This window comes from Vipera ursinii, assembly GCF_947247035.1.
Source record: "Vipera ursinii genome assembly, chromosome: 12".
Taxonomy (NCBI): domain Eukaryota; kingdom Metazoa; phylum Chordata; class Lepidosauria; order Squamata; family Viperidae; genus Vipera; species Vipera ursinii.
In genome coordinates this window covers 11,406,023-11,425,131 of record NC_139525.1, presented here as the reverse complement: position 1 = coordinate 11,425,131, position 19,109 = coordinate 11,406,023, and the positions used below count along the sequence as shown (strand labels likewise).

Below are 19,109 nucleotides of genomic sequence, written 5' to 3'. Positions count from 1 at the left end.
TGCCCACCATTGGTTTGCCATCCAAACAGCCTCATTAACTAGCAGGACCAGGAAATGCATACAGTTCATTGTACTTGTTACTCTCGGGGTGCGCAAAACTTGCTTGAGGCACCAGAGCTTCACCTAACCCTCAGAGATCCTTGCTTACCTGTCTTTGAAATAAAAAAGGAGCAGATGTTACAGTTTATAGTTGGACACGGAGCTTTGGACTTTCCTGTCTCTTCTCTTAATATACGGCCCCAGCATTAATCAGCCCCTTTGTAAGTAGCTCGCATGAACGGAGCCAGGATGGATCTCAGGTGACTTTCCTATCTAGCATTTCAGCTCTTCTTGGGTTCTTGTTTTCCTTTCATGCTTGCCGAGCAGAGGTCAGCTTTGGAAGGAGATGCCCCCTTTCTTGCATTTGCTGCTGTCATTCTAGTTTGAGCCCCTACCGAGCCACAGGATGTATCCATGCGCCCTCCCTTCCAGAATCCTATATGCTAATTGATTTAGGAGAACCCATTCATCAGTTTTAGAGATCACCCACTAGGTTTGCTGTTCACTGTCAAAGGTAATTCAATTAAAACTCCCAAAGTGTGACTAACTGGCCCCACGGTTAAATATATTTAGCAGCTGTACCCAAACATCCCATCTCCCTCCCCTGGTCTTCTGTGTGTCAGCCAACCAGCCTTCCCATAATATACGAGCACATTGTGTAACACACCTGAAAGATTATCTGTCCTAGCTTTTTACCAGAATGAAGTAAAAGGCAAACCCCAAAGTCTTGGCTTTAGAACTTCAATCTTTCTTTCTTTTTTTTAATCTTTTTTTTTAAAAAAATGTTATTCAAAAGATTAAAATACAAAATCCAAAAGAAAAAAAAATAAAGGAGAGAAAAGAAGAGAAGAATATTAAAAAAGTGAATCAAAAAGAACAAAAGACTGCAACAATAGCGCCCCCCCTGCCCCTGCAAAGCAGGTCCAAAATTTATAAGTTTCAGCATCTATTTGTAATCCCGTTAACCTGTCATGCATTACATAGGTGAAATAAAAAATAGTTAACAGGTTAAAAAACAGCAGTGTTCAAGGGACCCTGTTAACGGTCTGTTATTGTAATTTACTCGCAGAAAATCTACATGGTTTCTTATTTTTATAAAACATCAGATGGTTTGAAAATCTTGGGATGTGCTTCAGTAGAGAGAATGGAGTGATAATTAGGGAACCCTTTATTTTATAAGAAGGGTGGTTAAGATGCTGGGTTTGTTGGCTGGGAAACCTGCAGCCCAAGTTCAAGTCCTGAGCGCCACGTGATAGGGTGAGCTCCCATCCTCACCTCAGCTCCTGCCAACCTAGCAGCTTGAATAATAATAATAATAATAATAATAATAATAATAATAATAATAATAATAATAATAATAATAATAATAATAATTTTATTTGTATACCGCCCTTCTCCGGAAGGACTCAGGGCGGTGAGCAGGGCAATAAATACTAAAATGCAAAGATACAAAAATTAAGAAAAGATTAAACATAATGCCCAATACAAAACAACAATAAATACAGTACGTTAAAAGCAATAATAAAACCCCAAAACCCATCAGACCAGGCCGGCTTGTTTAAACAAGTAGGTCTTTAGATCACGCCGGAAGGAGCGAAGGTCAGGCGCCATCCGGAGCTGTGAGGATGCAACGTATTTTCATATATGGTGGACTTGTAAAAGGGTTAAAGCTTTTTGGATTAAAATTTGGTGGAATATGCAAAAAGTATTCAAGAAAAGGATAAAGTTTTGTCCGCAATTGTTTTTACTGGGCATTATCACAGATACTACCGTTGTGGACACTAAGTTGATGTTGAATTTAATTACGGCAGCGAGACTTTTAGTAGCGCAATATTGGAAGAAGGAAGAACTGCCGACTATAGAAGAATGGACTTTAAAAGTTTCCAATTTGGCGGAAATGGCAAAGATTTCAGCGTATTTGAAAGACCAATCGCAACAGAGATATATTGTGGAGTGGAGAAGATGGATTGATTATATGCAGAATAAATATGGGACTAAAGTTTCACTTAGCATTTGAATAAGTAGTGGATTTATATGATGTATAACTAGCTTGTAGTTATTTTATTAAGAGTTAAAGTGCGATAGAATTTAATATTTTATTATTGTTTGCATATTTTAGATTATATTTGTTTGTATTTTTATACCCTGTATTTAGCTCTGGGAAGTCAGGGAGGGGAGGGAAGAGTTGGGGAGGTTTGGGGAGAGGGGAGGGGGAGGGGTTTTGTATTTAAAAATGTACTGTAAAACTTTTCAATAATAAAAAAAACAAGTAGGTCTTTAGATCACACCGGAAGGAGCGAAGGTCGGGCGCCATCCGGAGCTCAACCGGTAAGCGGTTCCACAAATCCGGTGCACCCCCAGAGAAGGCCCTCCCCCTGGGGGCCACCAGACGGCATTCTCTGACCGGAGGCACCCTGAGGAGGTCCTCTCTGTGGGAGCGCACTGGGCGGAGGGAAGTTGATGCCGGCCGCAGGTGCTCCCTAAGGTACTCCGGACCCAAAACGCGGGTAGACAAATAGGTACCACTTCGGTAGGAAGGTAACAGCGCTCCGTGATGTCATAGTGGCCACACGACCACAGAAATGTTTTCAGACAGTACTGGCTTTATGGCCTTGTAACGGAGATGAGCAACACCTTCTATGGTCGGTGATGACTAGCAGAGTAAAATCTACAGGGACTCTTATCTTTTTAAACCTAATTTTATAAGGGTCTTGTCTTTTCTTAAAAGAAATGTTTTGGAAAAAAAAACATCTTTGCAGCGTTGCTGGAAAGGATGGGCCTGAAAGTCATAGAAAAAGTGGCCAATTTCCATATTTACAGATGATGAGATAGGATCTGCCCTCTGATCCTATCTTGTCATCTGTAAATATGGAAATTCGGTGGTTTTATTCCTGAGTAAATTGTAAAAAAAACGTCAGGAGCCCCTTCTTTACATCTTTCTTCTTTCTTTTCTATTTTTTCCCCTTTTCCTGCATTTTTTTTGCTTTTTCTTTGATGTCTTTTTTTTCTTCCTTCCTTTATATCACTTTGCATTCGTTTCTATCTTCTTGTTTAAATGTTTTTTTAATAAAAATGACATACAATCAAAACAGATTCACGGTCAAAAATCTTCAGGAAAAAGTCAGTAATATAAAGAAAGAACTTATCTTGGGAAAATCTTTACTCTCCTTTTAAGTGACAGGCTTTCCCTCTAAACCAGAGGAAATTTGCAGCACCTGGAAAATCAGATATGGAGGATATGGATATAAAGGCTTAAACAGTCCCTCCCTTTTAAAACTTGCTCTGTTCCCTTTGGCCTTCCTCCTCTTCCTCCTCCTCATTGCCTCTTAGATCTTATGATGTAGGATGGATATCCCAGCTGGCTTGTGGTTTTGTTTGTGCATGTGTGCATAAAGCTTATGCATCTACCACTGTACAAATCCACTGAACTTTTCAGTCAAAATCATTTGGAGAAGAAACAAAGAGTTCTTCTCTATTTGCACCTTTTTTAAAAAAAAAAAGAGGGGAAAAAAATTCCTACGTGTCAGGTTATTCAAGAAAAAGATCCACTGAACTGGTTTGGGGGTCTCTCCTAGCCCCCAGCCCTGACCTTCTGCCTTTTTTTTTTGCCAGATCACATTCATTCGTTACAGTATTCCCCTATAGACTGGAACTAATTTACAACACTCCCAGCAAGAAAACCTGCACTTGCTAAGAGCTTCAAATCACACACAGCAAGGATTTTAAAATAATTAAGACTGAAACAGACTGCCATGGGGAAGCTGAGATACATTGGATCCGCGGTTTCAGGTTTAGAGCTGAGTGGCCCTTGGCCAATTGTAGCTTATTAAATAGGTCATGGTTAAAGACAGCGAGGGTGGGTGGAACCTCAAATCCCTATCACCCCAAGTGATAGCTGGCTCAATTAGAGTTGGCTGGATCAGCAGCAAGTGTCTTGACCACACTCCAAAAAAATAAATAAATAAATAACACACACACACCCTCATATTGTGACTGTGATGGCTTTGTGAGTCTCAACTGGACCGTCTTTATAGTTATATATGATGCTACAGTGAAGGCAGCTCACCAGGGAATGTGCCTGGGTTTGGCACCCAAACTTCTCATCTGGGGTTTAAACATATAAAAATTAACAGTTTTAAAGAAGGAAGTTGTGATGGAACGTTGTGAGGGGGAATAGCGCTGGCAGTAAGACTTATAGACTGCTCCGTAGTGCTTTACAGCCCTCTCTGGGCAGTTTACAATGTCAGCATGTTGTCCTCAACAATCTGGCTCCTCATTTTACCAACTTGGTAAAAGGAAGGATGGAAGGCTGAGTCAGCCAGGAGCTCTGTCAGGATCGAACGTCAGGCTGTGAGCAGAGTTTGCCTGCAATACTGCATTCTAACCACTGCACCACCAGGGCAATAAGAGGCAACTCAGTCCAGATATTATGTGCGAGAGAAAGAGGGTGAAGACAGACCTCCCTAAGAGTATATTGAGATGTACATAGTAGAATTCTCAATCTGGCAAGATTTTGTCTATAGGTGTGAAGCGATAAAAGAACTTAGCTTGGAAGAACCACGTTATTCTTAGTTTTGGGCCTGGCATTAACCTTGTCAACCAATGACCCATGATCGTACTGCTTCTGTTTAGGTAAGGAAATATATCTGAAATGATGACTCAATGGGGCACATATTGTCTAACATTCTATATGTTCCTTACATTGCCCTATATTCCTTTTGAGCCTGCAATACCCCAGTCAGCCACCAGGACTAACATATGATATGGTGCCTATAGTACACAAGGGATGGTGCCCTCATCACTGGAATGACTAATCGTAAACCTGATCCTAACTCAATTTTCCTCATTGAGCCTGCAATACCCAAGGGAAATATCAAGGATAACATGCCTATATATCCATTATATTTCTGTATTTTCTTACTTTGGTTCATAATACCATATTCAGCCATCAGAGGGTAGCATGTCCTATAAAATCAGTATTCTTTTGTGCCTGTAATCCCCAAGTGAGCCATCAGAGGGCAATATGTCCCATGGACTTCAATATATTGCCTTTTTAAATGTGGAGCTTGCAATACCTAAGTGATCCACCAGCGGCAATGTATACCTTCAATACATTGCCTATTTGTCCTTGAAACAGCAGTATCCCAGTTACTGCTTCTCAGTGGGGAAAAATGGGAGAAGCCAGTCAATGTATAGAACATACTGCCCCCTGATGGCTGAGTTTGATAGCACAACTACAATGGCGAATTATATATATTAAAAAAACGTAGTAAAATGCAATAACAGTACAATGATGTGAGAAGGAAGCATGATCCCATGTCACATCACATCACCTAAAGATTATCAAACATCATACCAGCTCTCCCCAATCAAAAAGCATGTCATAAAAGTAACAGAACATCAGATATTCCAAGTATAAGGTTCGCAAGTAATCATAGACTTAAAATGAATACGAATGAAGATGAATATAATGAAAATGAAAATATTCAGATGGATTTCCATGAGATTCCAAGATGGTTCTAGATAGTCTTTAAGATTTAAGGGATATTGAAGATGAAAAAACAGATCACAATTAAACCTTCAAATGTAGAAATTTTGTTTCTAAATTCCAGATCTTGGGAATTAATATAAACAAGCAGCATCATTTCTGTACTGTTTATTTATTTACTAATTTATTTATTTATTAATTTAATTTACAAGCTTCTCTTTCTCTTGATTATCACAATTAAGACCGGGATGATAAAAAGTAAGGTGTTGAAGTTTGAAACACATATCGCACACATTATTTTAGTTGGTTATTAAAATAGTTTTACTTTTAAAATGATAAAAGTGGAAGACAAAGGCAAACTGAAAGTGAAATGGGAACATCTAAGAAGCATGGATTTTAATTCATAGGATGATTTTCTTAAGAAGTAAATACACTGATAAGGGTATTTCCAACACTGTTTAAACAAAGAAAAATTTACTGGTCCTTAGAACAAGGTGTTCTACTCCCCTCTACTGGTTTCATTGGAAAAAAAATCAAATTTATCATGAGGAAAATGATTCTGAATCTCTTTTTAAAATCATAGTAAAAGGCAATAAGAAACAGCTCCCATACAAAGAAAACATGAAAATGGGAATTACCATCAGTAAAAGTACTACTATATTTAGAATAGGAACAGAAAAAGATTTAAATCGCTGCTCAATGCTAAACCTCTCTGGATAAATACGGGCCAGTCGTTGTGAAAATAACCTGAGAATTGGAAAGATAAAATACAATAAAATATCTACATGTTGTACTGTAGATTCTTTCGGAAAAGGGGCAAACTTCTCAACTTTTTCCCTTAAATCTAATTTGTAGTCATATCTACGTACATCATCTTTAGTAGATTATGTAACTTAACTGCATTCTCAAGTCAAATTTTTATTTTAAAATATAACACCCTAATAAAGCCACACTAAATAATAGGCATTTTAAACATAAACATTTTTCCATTCTTTCGTATAAACTTGAAGGTTGGCAACTGAGCACTAGGGGTTATCTCTGACTCTCCTTCACATCAAACAAAATCTCACAAAATAATCAAGTTTCAAAGAACTTTGCATATGAGGATCATTTTTAATTCAAAGAACTTTGCTTGGAATTTGGATCATTTTTAATTTTTGTAAAAAAATTAAGAGAGAACCGTGCATCCGGACTAATGAAAATGTAACTGAACACCACACACTGCTAAATCAGAGTCCATGCTCATTCACGCAGACATAGAACAAATGGAAGAACACATTCAGAGACACATGTTCATTCTCTTAAGAGATAAAATGACAGTGTCTAACCATTATGCAAAGTAACAGCTTGGGGAACAGAAAAACATGCCCTTCACTTCCTCCATGCCGCTCTGCTATGAAGAAACAAGGAATGATAAGACTGCAAGATTGTAAAAATTGCTTATTTTCCTTTATAGCACTTTTACAGCCCTCTCTAAGCGGTTTACAGAGTCAGCCTATTGGCCCCAACAATCTGGGTCCCCATTTTGCTGACCTCGGAAGGATGGAAGGCTGAGTCAACCTTGAGCCGGTCAGGATCGAACTCCTGGCAATGAGCTAAATTAGCCTGCAATACTGCATTCTAACCACTGCGCCACCATAGCTTCATCTGCCACTTGTTTCTGTTGGTTCAAGATTTCAGCCCTATCCTGTTTGTAAGCCACCCATTCAGAATGACTCTCCCCAACTGTTCAGAATATTTTGTTGTATTAAAAAAAAAATCAATTAAGCAGCTATTACTTGCTCAGGTTTTTCTCATGCTGACTCATGTTGAATCATGACCCACCTACCTTAAAACATCTCTTCAAACTGCATAAAGCTTATCTCGGTGATTTTTACCTGCGCCCAAACTGAAGTTAAAACCCTCAGTTGTAACTGAAGCTTCACCTGCCAAATGCAAAGTGAAGGTGGTACGCTGGAGTTGTAAACACGACTTCAACCACAGAAAGATACCTAACCTTCCCTGAGTGAGAAAAGCTGAAATCCTCTAAACAGCAATGTGCAGGATATTCATATTTTAGAAGAGGAATAGCAATAGCACTTAGACCTATATACCGCTTCACAGTGCTTTGTAGCCCTCTCTAAGCGGTTTTTCAGGGTCAGCCTATTGCCCCCAACCATCTGGGTCCTCATTTTACTGATCATGGAAAGTTGGAAGGCTGAGTCAACCTTGAGCCAGTGAGGATCAAATTGCTGGACTGCTGGCAGCTGTCAGTCAGCAGAATTAGCCTGCAGGACTGCATTCTAACCACGGACTCTTTTCAGGAACTGTCATTTCTTTTAGTTTCTGCAGGTGGCAACTGGCCAACCTGATCTGGGCTTCCAAGCTAGATAGGGTTAAAGGTTAAGGCACCAGACTACAAAGCAAGACAGCCAAGTTCAACTCCGCCTTAGCCATGAAAGCCAACTGGGTGATTTGGGGCCAGTAATTTTCTCTCAACCCAGCCATCCCACAGGGTCGTTGTTGTGGGGAAAAGAGGAGGATGAGGATGGATATGTTCACCACCTTGAGTTATTTGTGAAAATGAAAGAGGCAGGATACAAACAAACAAACGTGGGAGATATCCAGGAAAGTCCGTGTCTATACGCTAGATTGGGAAAGTGGAAAAACATCCCAGAAGGAAGTAAGGATAAACTTCTCCCTGGCTGTGAAGAAAAAAAAGTAATAATATTTATTCAATGACCAGCAACACGAAAATGGCATGGATTTAAAAAAAAACATCAGGAATAGGGTTTGGGTTGAAGATATCTTTATCTTACCATTTGCTTTAAGCATAGATACAAAGACAGAACTGAAGCATACTTCACGAATACTTCTGTTGTATGCTCATGTTTGTTCAACTTCATTTTCGTTTCCGATATAAATCAGCCGATTGCCCCACTTATTCTTTCGCAGCAGAAAGCTATCAGATCCAACAATACCACAATCTTAAAATGACATTTCAGACCTGATGTTTTGATTAGTTCCTTACAGTATCAAGGTATTCCTTCCTACATGGGAGTGTCATGTACAGTTTTAAGGAAATCTAGGCAAAAACGTTGAAAAATATATTTTATTCCTTTGGTAGTGAACTGTTGACACCTATATAAGTTTCAGGTTATGAGGATAGCATAAATATTGCTTGATTTCAGGTGTTGATGACAAGAAGGCTTGCTTTGGAAAGATTCTCCAGTGATGTAATACTGGTGGTTATACACATGTATCTTATCCTATTGATAATGCGACACCACGTGAATCACACACCATCTTAGGGATTTAATTGCAAAGATTATCCATAATTTAAAAACTTGTTACATAACTTAAAATTATGCAGGCTCTTCTTTCTGTTCGATTATTTGTGGCGACATCCGATAAAAGTGACGTTTTCGTCATTGAAAAAGAGATTTGCAAAAATATAACCTTCAGCTTCAAAATGTACAATAGAGACCTAGAAAATGTACTTGTGGCACACCACCACTGAGTTACATGCATGTTGGAAAGCACAGCAAAGGGGGGGGGGAAGGGATAGGTGTTCACTAGTGTGATTATTTAAAACTTTTGACAGAAATCCCTAGTCAGGCCACGAAATATGTACAGAGAATGCAAACTGGAAGCATATGTACAATACTGCAGATCTGACTCTTCCTTACACTTGATCGCGAAGACGTGCCAGTCTTTGTGAAAGCTCGTCCTTCAGAACAGAGACAGTTATGAACATATGATCAAGATACAAAACACGTTAAAAGAAGGGGTGGAGATCATATACAAGCAAATTCTGCAAGTCAAGGTAACCCTGCGCCAGATAAGTGGGTTTGTTACTTTAAAAAAAAAGCTTCTGAAGTTTTCTAAGAACTATACAGAAGCTCATAGTGAACGGCCTCTGGACCTTGTAAATAAATTAAGTAGATAAACAGGCCTTACATAACAAAGGCGATGCAGAAGAAATGAGGCAGGGAAAAGAAATTGTTTAAGACGTTAACAGTTACAGATTATTTCATTTTAGTAATCTAGCCCCAAATGATAAGAGCGAGCTATATTGTACATTAGCAAGATGCATTTAAAAGTTTAAATATTAACAGTATCCCAGCCAATCTTCTACGGGAGTGTTTCCCAACTTCAGCAATTTTAACATTTGTGGACTTCAGCTCCTAGAATCCCCCAGCCAGCATGCACTATAGTATGAGGGAAGAAGAGAACAAGCCAGGATTGGCAATATTTACCTGTTCTGTTGAGGCAACACTTGTGCCAACAGAGCCTGTTTGTCCCTGAGGTAGTTCCATATTCAGATCAAGCCTAAAATTCAAAGGGAGAAAAATACAACCCAGTAAATTAAACACTGGCATGCAGGTATGGCATTCCATATTCCAGAAACGAACCCCAACCATCTCACTTAAATTACAAAGTATACCCGAGTCAAGTTGTACATTACACCACACAAGCTACAATCAACCCTAGAATGGTTGGAATATACAAACCTCTACACCTGACGTACAACAGATCAGGGTTTGACATAAGTATAGTTTGGGGAAGGGGTAGAATTCCTTCTTGCTGCTCCCATTGTCAAGTGTGAACTTTGGGAACTGATCCCAGTCTTGTGATCAACTTATGATCCTAATTTTGATGTTAATTTACAATCGGAAAAATGTCAATGTTAGCTCTGAGAGCATTACAATCTTCTGCTTTAGGAAATATTAATAGTAGGGCATAACCTAGTTCACTTTTCCTCAAGTTGCTACTTTCCAGATGTGTTGAACATCAACACCTTTCATTCTCCAACCAGCAAAGCTTGGCCCATGTATGAAACCAGTGGCAACAAGTTAGAGGATGCTATGCCTGTCCATTTGCTCAATCCTGTGGGACTCTGCTGAGCTGGAGAAAAACAGGAATTCCTTCTTCCCTCAAATATGTTTTTTTCATGTACTGCATTATTTATTTATTTATTTATTTATTTAATTTATTTATTTATTTATTCATTTATTTATTTTATTACATTTATATACCGCCCTTTCCCGAAGGACTCAGGGCGGTTTACAGGGTGATTAAAAACAAAAATACCAAAGTTAAAAACAATTTAAAAAATTATATCCGTCCCTGAACAAATAAAACCCCAGTTAAAATTAAAATTAAAATTAAAATTCTCAGCCTGGGCCAGAGAGCTCGATGAGCCAGGTCTTCAGGTCCCGGCGGAATGAACGGAGGTCGGGGGCAGTCCTAAGCTCCACTGGCAGCTGATTCCAAAGGGCAGGCGCACCCACTGAGAAGGCCCTACCCCTGGGTGTCGTCCGCCGGCAATCTCTTACCGGTGGCACCCTGAGTAGACCCTCCCTGTGGGAGCGCACTGGACGAAGGGAGCTTGATGCCGGCAGCAGGTGATCCCTCAGATATCCCGGACCCAAGCCGTTTAGGGCTTTATAGGTCATCACCAGCACCTTGAATCTCATTATTTTGACTTTTGAATGTTCACACTTACCCAGCTTCATCAGCCATTTCTTGAAGGAGCATATCTACTTGGTTCTAAAAAAGCAGACATTAGGAAAGACTGAGTTACACTTAACAGGGCAGCAACACAACAGAGATATTTACTGGAGATTTTGTACTTCCAATGAGTTCTTGGCCATGAAAGGACATTTGTAATTGTGTGGGATTAACTTTCAGAGCATTGCAGCCATTATACTCTTTTTTTTTAATGGACAGTTTTAGGATTATGGTACTTTTATTGCTTGTTGTGTTGCTCCTTCAGTGCTTGGAAGAATATTCTTAATTCTTCACAGCAATGAGATGGGAAAACCTGTCCTTTCCTCCTCTCAATTTTCAATCCTAATTAACACTATTAAGATAAACAAATCGTTTCCAACGTTTTTCTGCAGACTTCAAAGGAAAAAAAAACCACTCAACATTTCACCTACTGCAGATTGTACAGTGTCCACTACTGTAAGAAACTTGTAAGAAACCGTGTATATTTTTTATTAAAAATATGACAGTCTCTCAGCTGAAAACACTGTAGAACTTAATCAGTTCTCAAAGAAAGAGGAGACCCATCATGAAGAAGCAAACTTTCCTTTGAACATTTATCTCCCCAGGGCCAAGATACTGTAATCACTAGAACATATAGACCAGTGTTTATCAATCTCAAGAACTTTAAGATTGCTCAACTTCAGCTCCCAGAATTCCAGAAGTTGGAAGTCCACCCATTTAAAAGTTCTTGAGGTGAAGAAACATTGATAAGAGACTACTGCAAGTGGAGACAGACATCTCTGCTTTAATGGGTACATACTTGTGGTGTTGTTAGTGTAGTAGTACTGCTCATGGTGTCTTCCATCTGTGCTGTCTGAACATCTAAGGTTTCAAACTGCTGTTCAAATTTATCCATCAAGGCAGAAATCTGTAGGTAAACAAATGGGGTCAGTAAAAGACATCAAAAGAGTAGCAGGAAACATTTAAAAACAAACAGCAAAATGTTTCCTTTTACCTTTTCTAAGTTCATACTTTTCAATGTAGCATCCATTGATTTAACCACTCCAGCCATGGATTTTGTTACCTAGAAGAGAAAGTATATGATAATCATATCAAGGGAGTTTTCCCACCCCCACCCCTCAATTTCCTTAGCTCCTATTTTGTAACACTTCACCTGATAAAAGAAACTAGAAAACTTGTAATGTCCTGATGCAGATTCTGGAATATTATTATTACAGCTGTATAACAGCTGGTATGGTATTTTAAGGTGAAAACAACAACAACAAATCTCTGCCATTCATGACTACCTTGTAAATTACTTTTTAAGCAGTACTGGAAAAAGATATTTTCAGATGGCATTTTGGTAAAGTGAATAAGTTAAATTTTGCGTTTCTTTCTGTCTCCATGCTACTTACATAATCTGGCATAGATAAGGGTTGTTTTAATATCACATTATACCATAGCATCTTTTATTTAGATTAGTGCTAGTGTGCCATATGAATACAGGCATAGTTGCTGGTACATCATAGTTTATTGTTAATTTAAATAAGCGTAGCCAGCCAAAGCATCTTCTTCAGTCATGACAGGCTACTCAATGCTAATATTGTCTCAATAGAAGAGAATATTTGTAGCTCAGGATTGAAATATTAGATCCTTGGTGCTCTGTGAGCTTGGTGGTTTTCTTACAGGCATTTCATTATCCAACTAGGTAACATCATCAGTGCATTGATGACATTACCTAGTTTGGCAATGAAACATCTGCAGAAATCCACCAAGCTCAGAGAGCACCAAGGACCTCACTAATATTGTCTGTTTGATTAGGATCTATTGTGCTGCACAAATCTAGAGACTGTAGTTCATAAGCCAGGCTGCTGCCTGGCTTATTCAATAAACAATAATTAAGCAAACAGTGGCTCATCACAGTGCATGAGCGCCGTCCCAGATTCTTCAGCATTTCATGTGGAGATCTTTCTCATTGTTATCTGGAACTGCCATGGATTGAATTTATGGCAGCAAATGTTAAGCATTGTCATTGGCACTCCCCAAATAATGCATGTCAAGTAGAGACCAAGGGTATTTTTGGCCACATATGTTCCTTGCTAAAAAAAGAGTACTTTTGTCCTAGTGGTTAAGGCACCAGGCTATAACATAAGAAATTGTGAATTCTAGTCCCGACTTGGGTATGAAAGCCAGCTGTGTGACTTTGGGCCAATCACCAGGAGACGGTGAGTTCTAGTCCCACCTTAGGCATGGATGCCAACTGCGAAACTTTGGGCCAGCTAGTCTCTCACCCTCAGCTAAACTCACCCTGCAGGGCTGTTAATGTGGGGAAAATTGGAGGAGGAATCTTCAGTTATTTATTATTATTATTATTATTATTATTATTATTATTATTATTATTATTATTATTATTATTATAAGGTGGGATAAAAATTTAATATATAAATTGCTGGTTACTTTGCCCATCGTGACGGCCGTCTGCACTCTTGCTGCCACAGCATCTACCCGGGCACTCATGCGCAGGAAGTTGATTGCTTGGGTCTTCTGTCGGATGGCATTTTCTGCATGGATTCTTGCCACTTCCGTGTTACCCTTCTGAATTGCCTTAAAAAGGAAACAAAAGAACACAATTCTTCGGCTCTGTTATGGAAAGAACAGGACACACCCTCATGTTTGACAATCCCATTCCTAGGTGCATGGAGTCTTTCGGATGGGTGACAGCTTCTGATGGTTATCCCTGGTGTCTCTTTTGTTGTTTTTGTACTCTCAAATGCACCTGCAGCAGATCAACACTTTGAATGACTGGAACGAAGAAAAGCAGATCTCTAAAAACCTTTGCAAATGATGGCAGATATGTAGCAGGAAGCCAATTAGGACAACCAATCAAGATGGAATCAAATCAACAGTCACGTTTCCAGTCAATATACACTTTTTTGAAGGCATTCTAAATGAGCTGATCTTGCCAGAGCGTGTTAATGAGTGGATAACACTGTTATTATTTTATAACTGATGATTTTTAATAATTTTTATGTTGCAAGCTGCCCAGAATTGTTGGATTTGAGATGGGCGGCAAATACATTTCATAATATATAAATAATAAAATATTGAAATGAATGATCTGGTATTGTCATGGTATCCAGAATCTGAGAAATGTTAACAGACTGCTGACTAGATTATTCTCAAATAAATTATATTAACCCATCCAACACCTTAATCAGAACACTAACGCTATCAAGTCCAAGTTAGAACTAATGTTAAAGAAACAATTTGTACGTATTTGGGAGGCAGGAAATTCTGTATGTTAGTCTGTGAAAATAAATTAATTTTACTCTTTGTTAGTATAGGTAGACAAAAATAATAACCACAGATACTCCATACCAATTTGTATGTATTTTATGTATTTTAATGTCATCGTCCTAATTTCTCATTTTGTACCATAGAGAAAATGTTTATATCAATTACTTACCTTCTTAATTTTGACTTTTTCAAGCTTTTCTTCTTTATCACACTTTTTTGCATTTCTGTTAAGCTCTTTGGCAGCAAATTTCAAATTGAAAAGATGCTCTGGATTTGAAGTTAAGAATAATGTAAGAATATTTCATGCTCCTAGCAACCTGAAAAGGGACTCCGAAATTTAAATATTTTAAATTTAATATTCAATATTCAGAGGGAGAGAATATTTAGATATAACCTCCCTCCAAATATAGACATGGGCATATTTATTTCACACCATCTATATTACCGGGATGTTTTGCTTTTATGCAATTGTCTGGGTTTAAAATTTTTGCTTGATTTTTATAAACCACTAAGAATCCATGCAAGAAACAATCCTTTTTCTAGCTTAAACATGATATCAATCAATTAAAAAAAATTCTAGTTATTATAAGGCAGGCTATAAAGTGAAAATACTCCCTTTCTTTAAATATAGGTCAATTAAAGCCACTAATGCATACCTCCATTAGGAGACTATTTTAATTCCAACTTGTGATTAAATATTACTGGCAGACAGAGAAAGAGAAATGCAGTATTTTCTCAATGTGTAACAATAACTGAAATTCCCTTTACTGAAGCCATTATCTATACATTCCATATAATCAAATAAGCACATCCGCAGCAGATTTTCAAAGCTCAGTTTACCAAGAACAGAATTCTTTTCCACTATTGGAATCATTAAACTAAAACAATTCTCTACCGATTGGAACTATTGCCCATATACAGAAAGCTTGTTGTTTTTTTTCAGCCACCATACAAAGATCAAACTAACCAGTTTGGACACTCTAAGGAATCAGAGCACTCAAGATTCATAACAGTAGAGCTATCAGATTTGGGCTGCAAACATTCATATACATTCTAAGTGAAATAAATTAGGTACAGATCACTGTTAACTTTTTGTTGTTACTTATCATCTAATAAATTATCTGATTTCCACAGCACATATCTGGTAACTGTAATTAAAAACAAAAAGGAAGACATATCTTTGTGTCCTGACCTAAAGCAAGTATGATAAAAACAAAGAGAGACTAAATGACTAGATTCACATTTCTTATGCCAGGGGTCTTCAAACGTGGCTTTTATGACTTGTGCACTTCAAGAGCCTTGGTGGAGCAGGGGGCTAATGCCTCCTTAAGTAACACCAGCTGCCTGCAATTAGTGCAGGTTCGCATCCCACCAGGCTCAAGGTTGACTCAGCCTTCCATCCTTCCGAGGTAGGTAAAATGAGGACCCAGATTGTTGGGGGCAATTAAGCTGACTTTGTAATAATGCCGCTTGGGGGTGTGTGTGAAAGCCCTAACAAGCAGGCATATACATAGAATGAAGGCTACTGCTAAGCTTGTAAGCCGCCCTGAGTCTTCGGAGAAGGGCGGGATATAAATGGAATTAAAATAAATAAATAAACTCCCAGAATTCCTCAGCCGGGCACGCTGGCTGAGCAATTCTGGGAGTTGAAGTCCACAAGTCATAAAAGGGCCACGTTTGAAGACCCCTGTCCTAAGCTATCATCAAGTGATTTATCTGAGACTTAGAAAGAGGTGTGAAGTCAGCTGTCAAGATGTAGAAACCAGGGCTTCTGCTCCATGTACTTTATAACCCAGATTGTTGGGGGCAATAAGCTGACTTTGTAATAATGCCGCTTGGGGTGGGGGCGAAAGCCCTAATAAGCAGGCATATACATAGAATGAAGGCTATTGCTAAGCACATTGGTTTGTGCTTAAATTGTAAGCCGCCCTGAATCTTCGGAGAAGGGCAGGATATAAATGGGATTAAAATAAATAAATAAATAAATAAATAAATAAATAAATAAATAACCAACCAGAAGAACAGGAGTAGGATTTAGAAAGAAGACAGCACAGAAAACAAAATTTATATTCTTGTCTTAGCTTTCTGAAATATACAACTAAGGAAAAAAAAATCAGTTGATAGAAACCAGAAACATCCAGGCATGACACTGCAGTGTGTCACGTCAGACAGAAACACGGAAAACGTTTAACCAGCTGGTCTGGAAGCCCAGCCAGAAGCTGCAAAACAAACAAACAAAAAAAACATATTTAGCACTTCATCAGAGAAACCTTAGAGCGGGCACATGTTCTCGTCAATCAACAACCATGACAAATCTGCAAACAGCAATTCTGAAACTGCAAAATGGAAATGGGGGTGGGGGGAGGGAGGGAGAGTGTTTCCATTCTAACAGATTTATTGGGATACAACTTTTCGTGTGGACACTAGGCCATTTTGTCAGGTCCATGGATACGCAAAGTAAGCAGATGCCTAGAAGCCAGGAAAGTTATTTAGTTCTTAGTGCTTTATATTTGGTTATTTCTGCTATCTACTGTGGAGGATGAGGGCCCTGGCATGCTACTGTCCATGGGGTTGCAAAGACTCGGACATGACTTAGCAAGTGAACAACAACTTTCTCTCACAGGCAGAATTCTATAGGAAATCCCAACCTGTGGTTTGGGGCACTCCTAGCCAGGCTGTGTATTTTGATATATTTTTAATTGTTTTGTTTTTGCATTAGATAAGCCCCTGGGTCTACCCCAGAGGGGAGCTATAACCAATTTAAATAAACCATGCAATTAATGTCCATTATTCAGATACGCTACTATTTTGTATCCCTACAGAGGCTCTGCTCAGCTCAGCGTGGGCCTGGAAAGGTCGGAGCAGCTTCTGTCCCTCAGGGGTTATCCACAGCTGCCCGCCCTGATGCCTGGGCATTGTGGTAGTTGTAGTCCATGCTTTCTGAAATTTGGCAGCTGGGGAATTCTGGGAGTTGTAGTCCACTTGTCTTAAAGTTGCCAAGTCTCAGAAACACTGGTCTGATCCTTCAGGGGAGAAAAATGGGGATACCCCAACACTTTTGGGGATCCTGAGAATGCTCTCGCCTGCACAGGGCTGTTTCAAAGGAGGAAAGAGGGGAAAAGGGAGAGAAATAAGCTTCCACCATGACAGATCCTGCTTGGAAGAGAGGAAAACGCCCTCACCCCACCCCACGGGCTACTCCCGCTGCCATTCCAATCCTGAAACGCCAATAGGGAAAGGTTCAGCGCTGAAGCTCCTCCCACAAGAATCACCCCCTCCCAAGGGCGCCTCCTGCCGTAGGGGTCCCCCAGTGGCCACGCCCCCCACTCCATCAATCTCGCCAGGAGGCGGGCTTTTCTTGGCCCCACCACCAATCGAGGCCCGGCCGCATTTTCCCGACGGGCGTCACCCAGGATACTCTCCATGTTGGACATGGCGGCGCTTCAGGTACGGGCCTGGTCGAACGACAGTGGAAAACAGCCAGGCGGTTCGGTCCCGGCGACCCGTTGGGTTCCTCGTCTTTCCCTCAGCAGCGGGCTTCCTGCTTCCGCCTCCGCCCGGCGAGTTTCACTCCCCGCCTCTTCCGTCAACATCACGTCACGCGGAGCTTGACGAGCCGAAGAGGAGGAGAGAAGCGGCAGCTGTGTGTGTGTGTGTGGGGGGGGGGGAAATTGACCGAGGCGCATGCGCACAATGGGAGCGCCGTGTTTGTTAAGCCGCTGAAAGACCGCCCCGGCGCCAGGCTCCTCCTCCCAGCCAATAGAGTTTCGATTTCCTTGATGGCGTCACCGGGAAAGGAGGAGGCTGCGCCCTGTCGGGAAGACGAGGCAACTGCAGGGCTTGGGCGCTTCTCAACCGGGTCACCAGGACGGGGGAGAGTGCCCATCATCCCCTGCCAAGTCGGGTCACGATGGAGTATGTAGTATTTCGCATCTGGGAAGGAGCCTCGGGCGAGCAAGCCAGAGAAGTGGTCCATCCAGACTTATGGGAATTCAGCCTCTTATCATTCCTGATTAATGGCCAATTGATTCAACAGAGAGAAGGGGATTTTTAATGGTCTGTCTTAGCACCCGGTGGCTCAGTGGGTTAAGACACTGAACTTGTCGATCAGAAGGTCGGCAGTTTGGCGGGTTGAATCCTGAGTGCCGCGTAGCAGAGTGAGCGCCTGTTACATGTCCCAGCTTCTGCCAACCTAGCAGTTCGAAAGCACGTAAAATGCAAGTAGAAAAATAGGGACCACTACGGTGGGAAGGTAACAGTGTTCCATGCGCCTTTGGCATCTAGTCATGCTGGCCACATGACCACGGAGACGTCCTCGGACAAGCGCTGGCTCTTCGGCTTTGAAACGGAGATGAGCACCGGCCCCTAGAGTCGGAAATGACTAGCACGCAGGTGCGGGGGAACCTTTACCTTTAACTTAGCACAGGAGGCTGCACGACATCGGATTTGAGCGCGATCCCCTGCCTCTGCCCACCCACCCAGTGGGCATTTTGGGGAGTTAAAAAGTTTGCTGTCCTGAGAAAAACACGTGAGAGAAAACGAGGCCATCTCAAAAATCGCAGCCTCTCTCTGCAGATCGATCTGCAGCTCTGGAACACATCATACACAGGGGTTTCTCATCGATTTATTTATTTATTTTATTTATTTATTCGGTTTATATACTGCCCTACTCCCAAAGGTCTCAGGGCGGTTTACAAGGCAAAATTTAAAAACAATACAATATAAAATTAAATTAAATTAAGTCTAGCTGCAAAAAATTAAAATCACAATTTAAAACATTAAACCCCTCAGTCCAGGCCAGATAGCTCAAAGA

The 19,109-nt window shown here is 40.2% G+C and overlaps 1 protein-coding gene across 1 annotated transcript; it reads right to left on the bottom strand.

Annotated features, from left to right (window-relative positions):
• Positions 1-8,600: 8,600 nt before the first annotated feature.
• Positions 8,601-17,966, bottom strand: CHMP1B (charged multivesicular body protein 1B). The gene is made up of 8 exons (XM_083372242.1): positions 17,715-17,966; positions 14,466-14,563; positions 13,457-13,603; positions 12,015-12,083; positions 11,820-11,927; positions 11,016-11,059; positions 9,766-9,838; positions 8,601-9,236 (listed from the first exon to the last, which is right to left on the bottom strand). The coding sequence occupies exons 1-8, from the start codon at positions 17,728-17,730 to the stop codon at positions 9,192-9,194; spliced, it is 600 nt and encodes a 199-aa protein (XP_083228368.1). The 5' UTR covers positions 17,731-17,966; the 3' UTR covers positions 8,601-9,191.
• Between the last annotated feature and the right edge of the window lie 1,143 nt (positions 17,967-19,109).

Bases quoted from the DNA above. Each gene is read 5' to 3' on its own strand.
- CHMP1B (XM_083372242.1), bottom strand. The intron at 13,604-14,465 runs GTAAGTAATTGA...TTCCTTTTTAAG, and splicing joins AAAAAGTCAAAATTAAGAAG to GCAATTCAGAAGGGTAACAC. The intron at 11,928-12,014 runs GTAAAAGGAAAC...GTTTACCTACAG, and splicing joins AAAGTATGAACTTAGAAAAG to ATTTCTGCCTTGATGGATAA.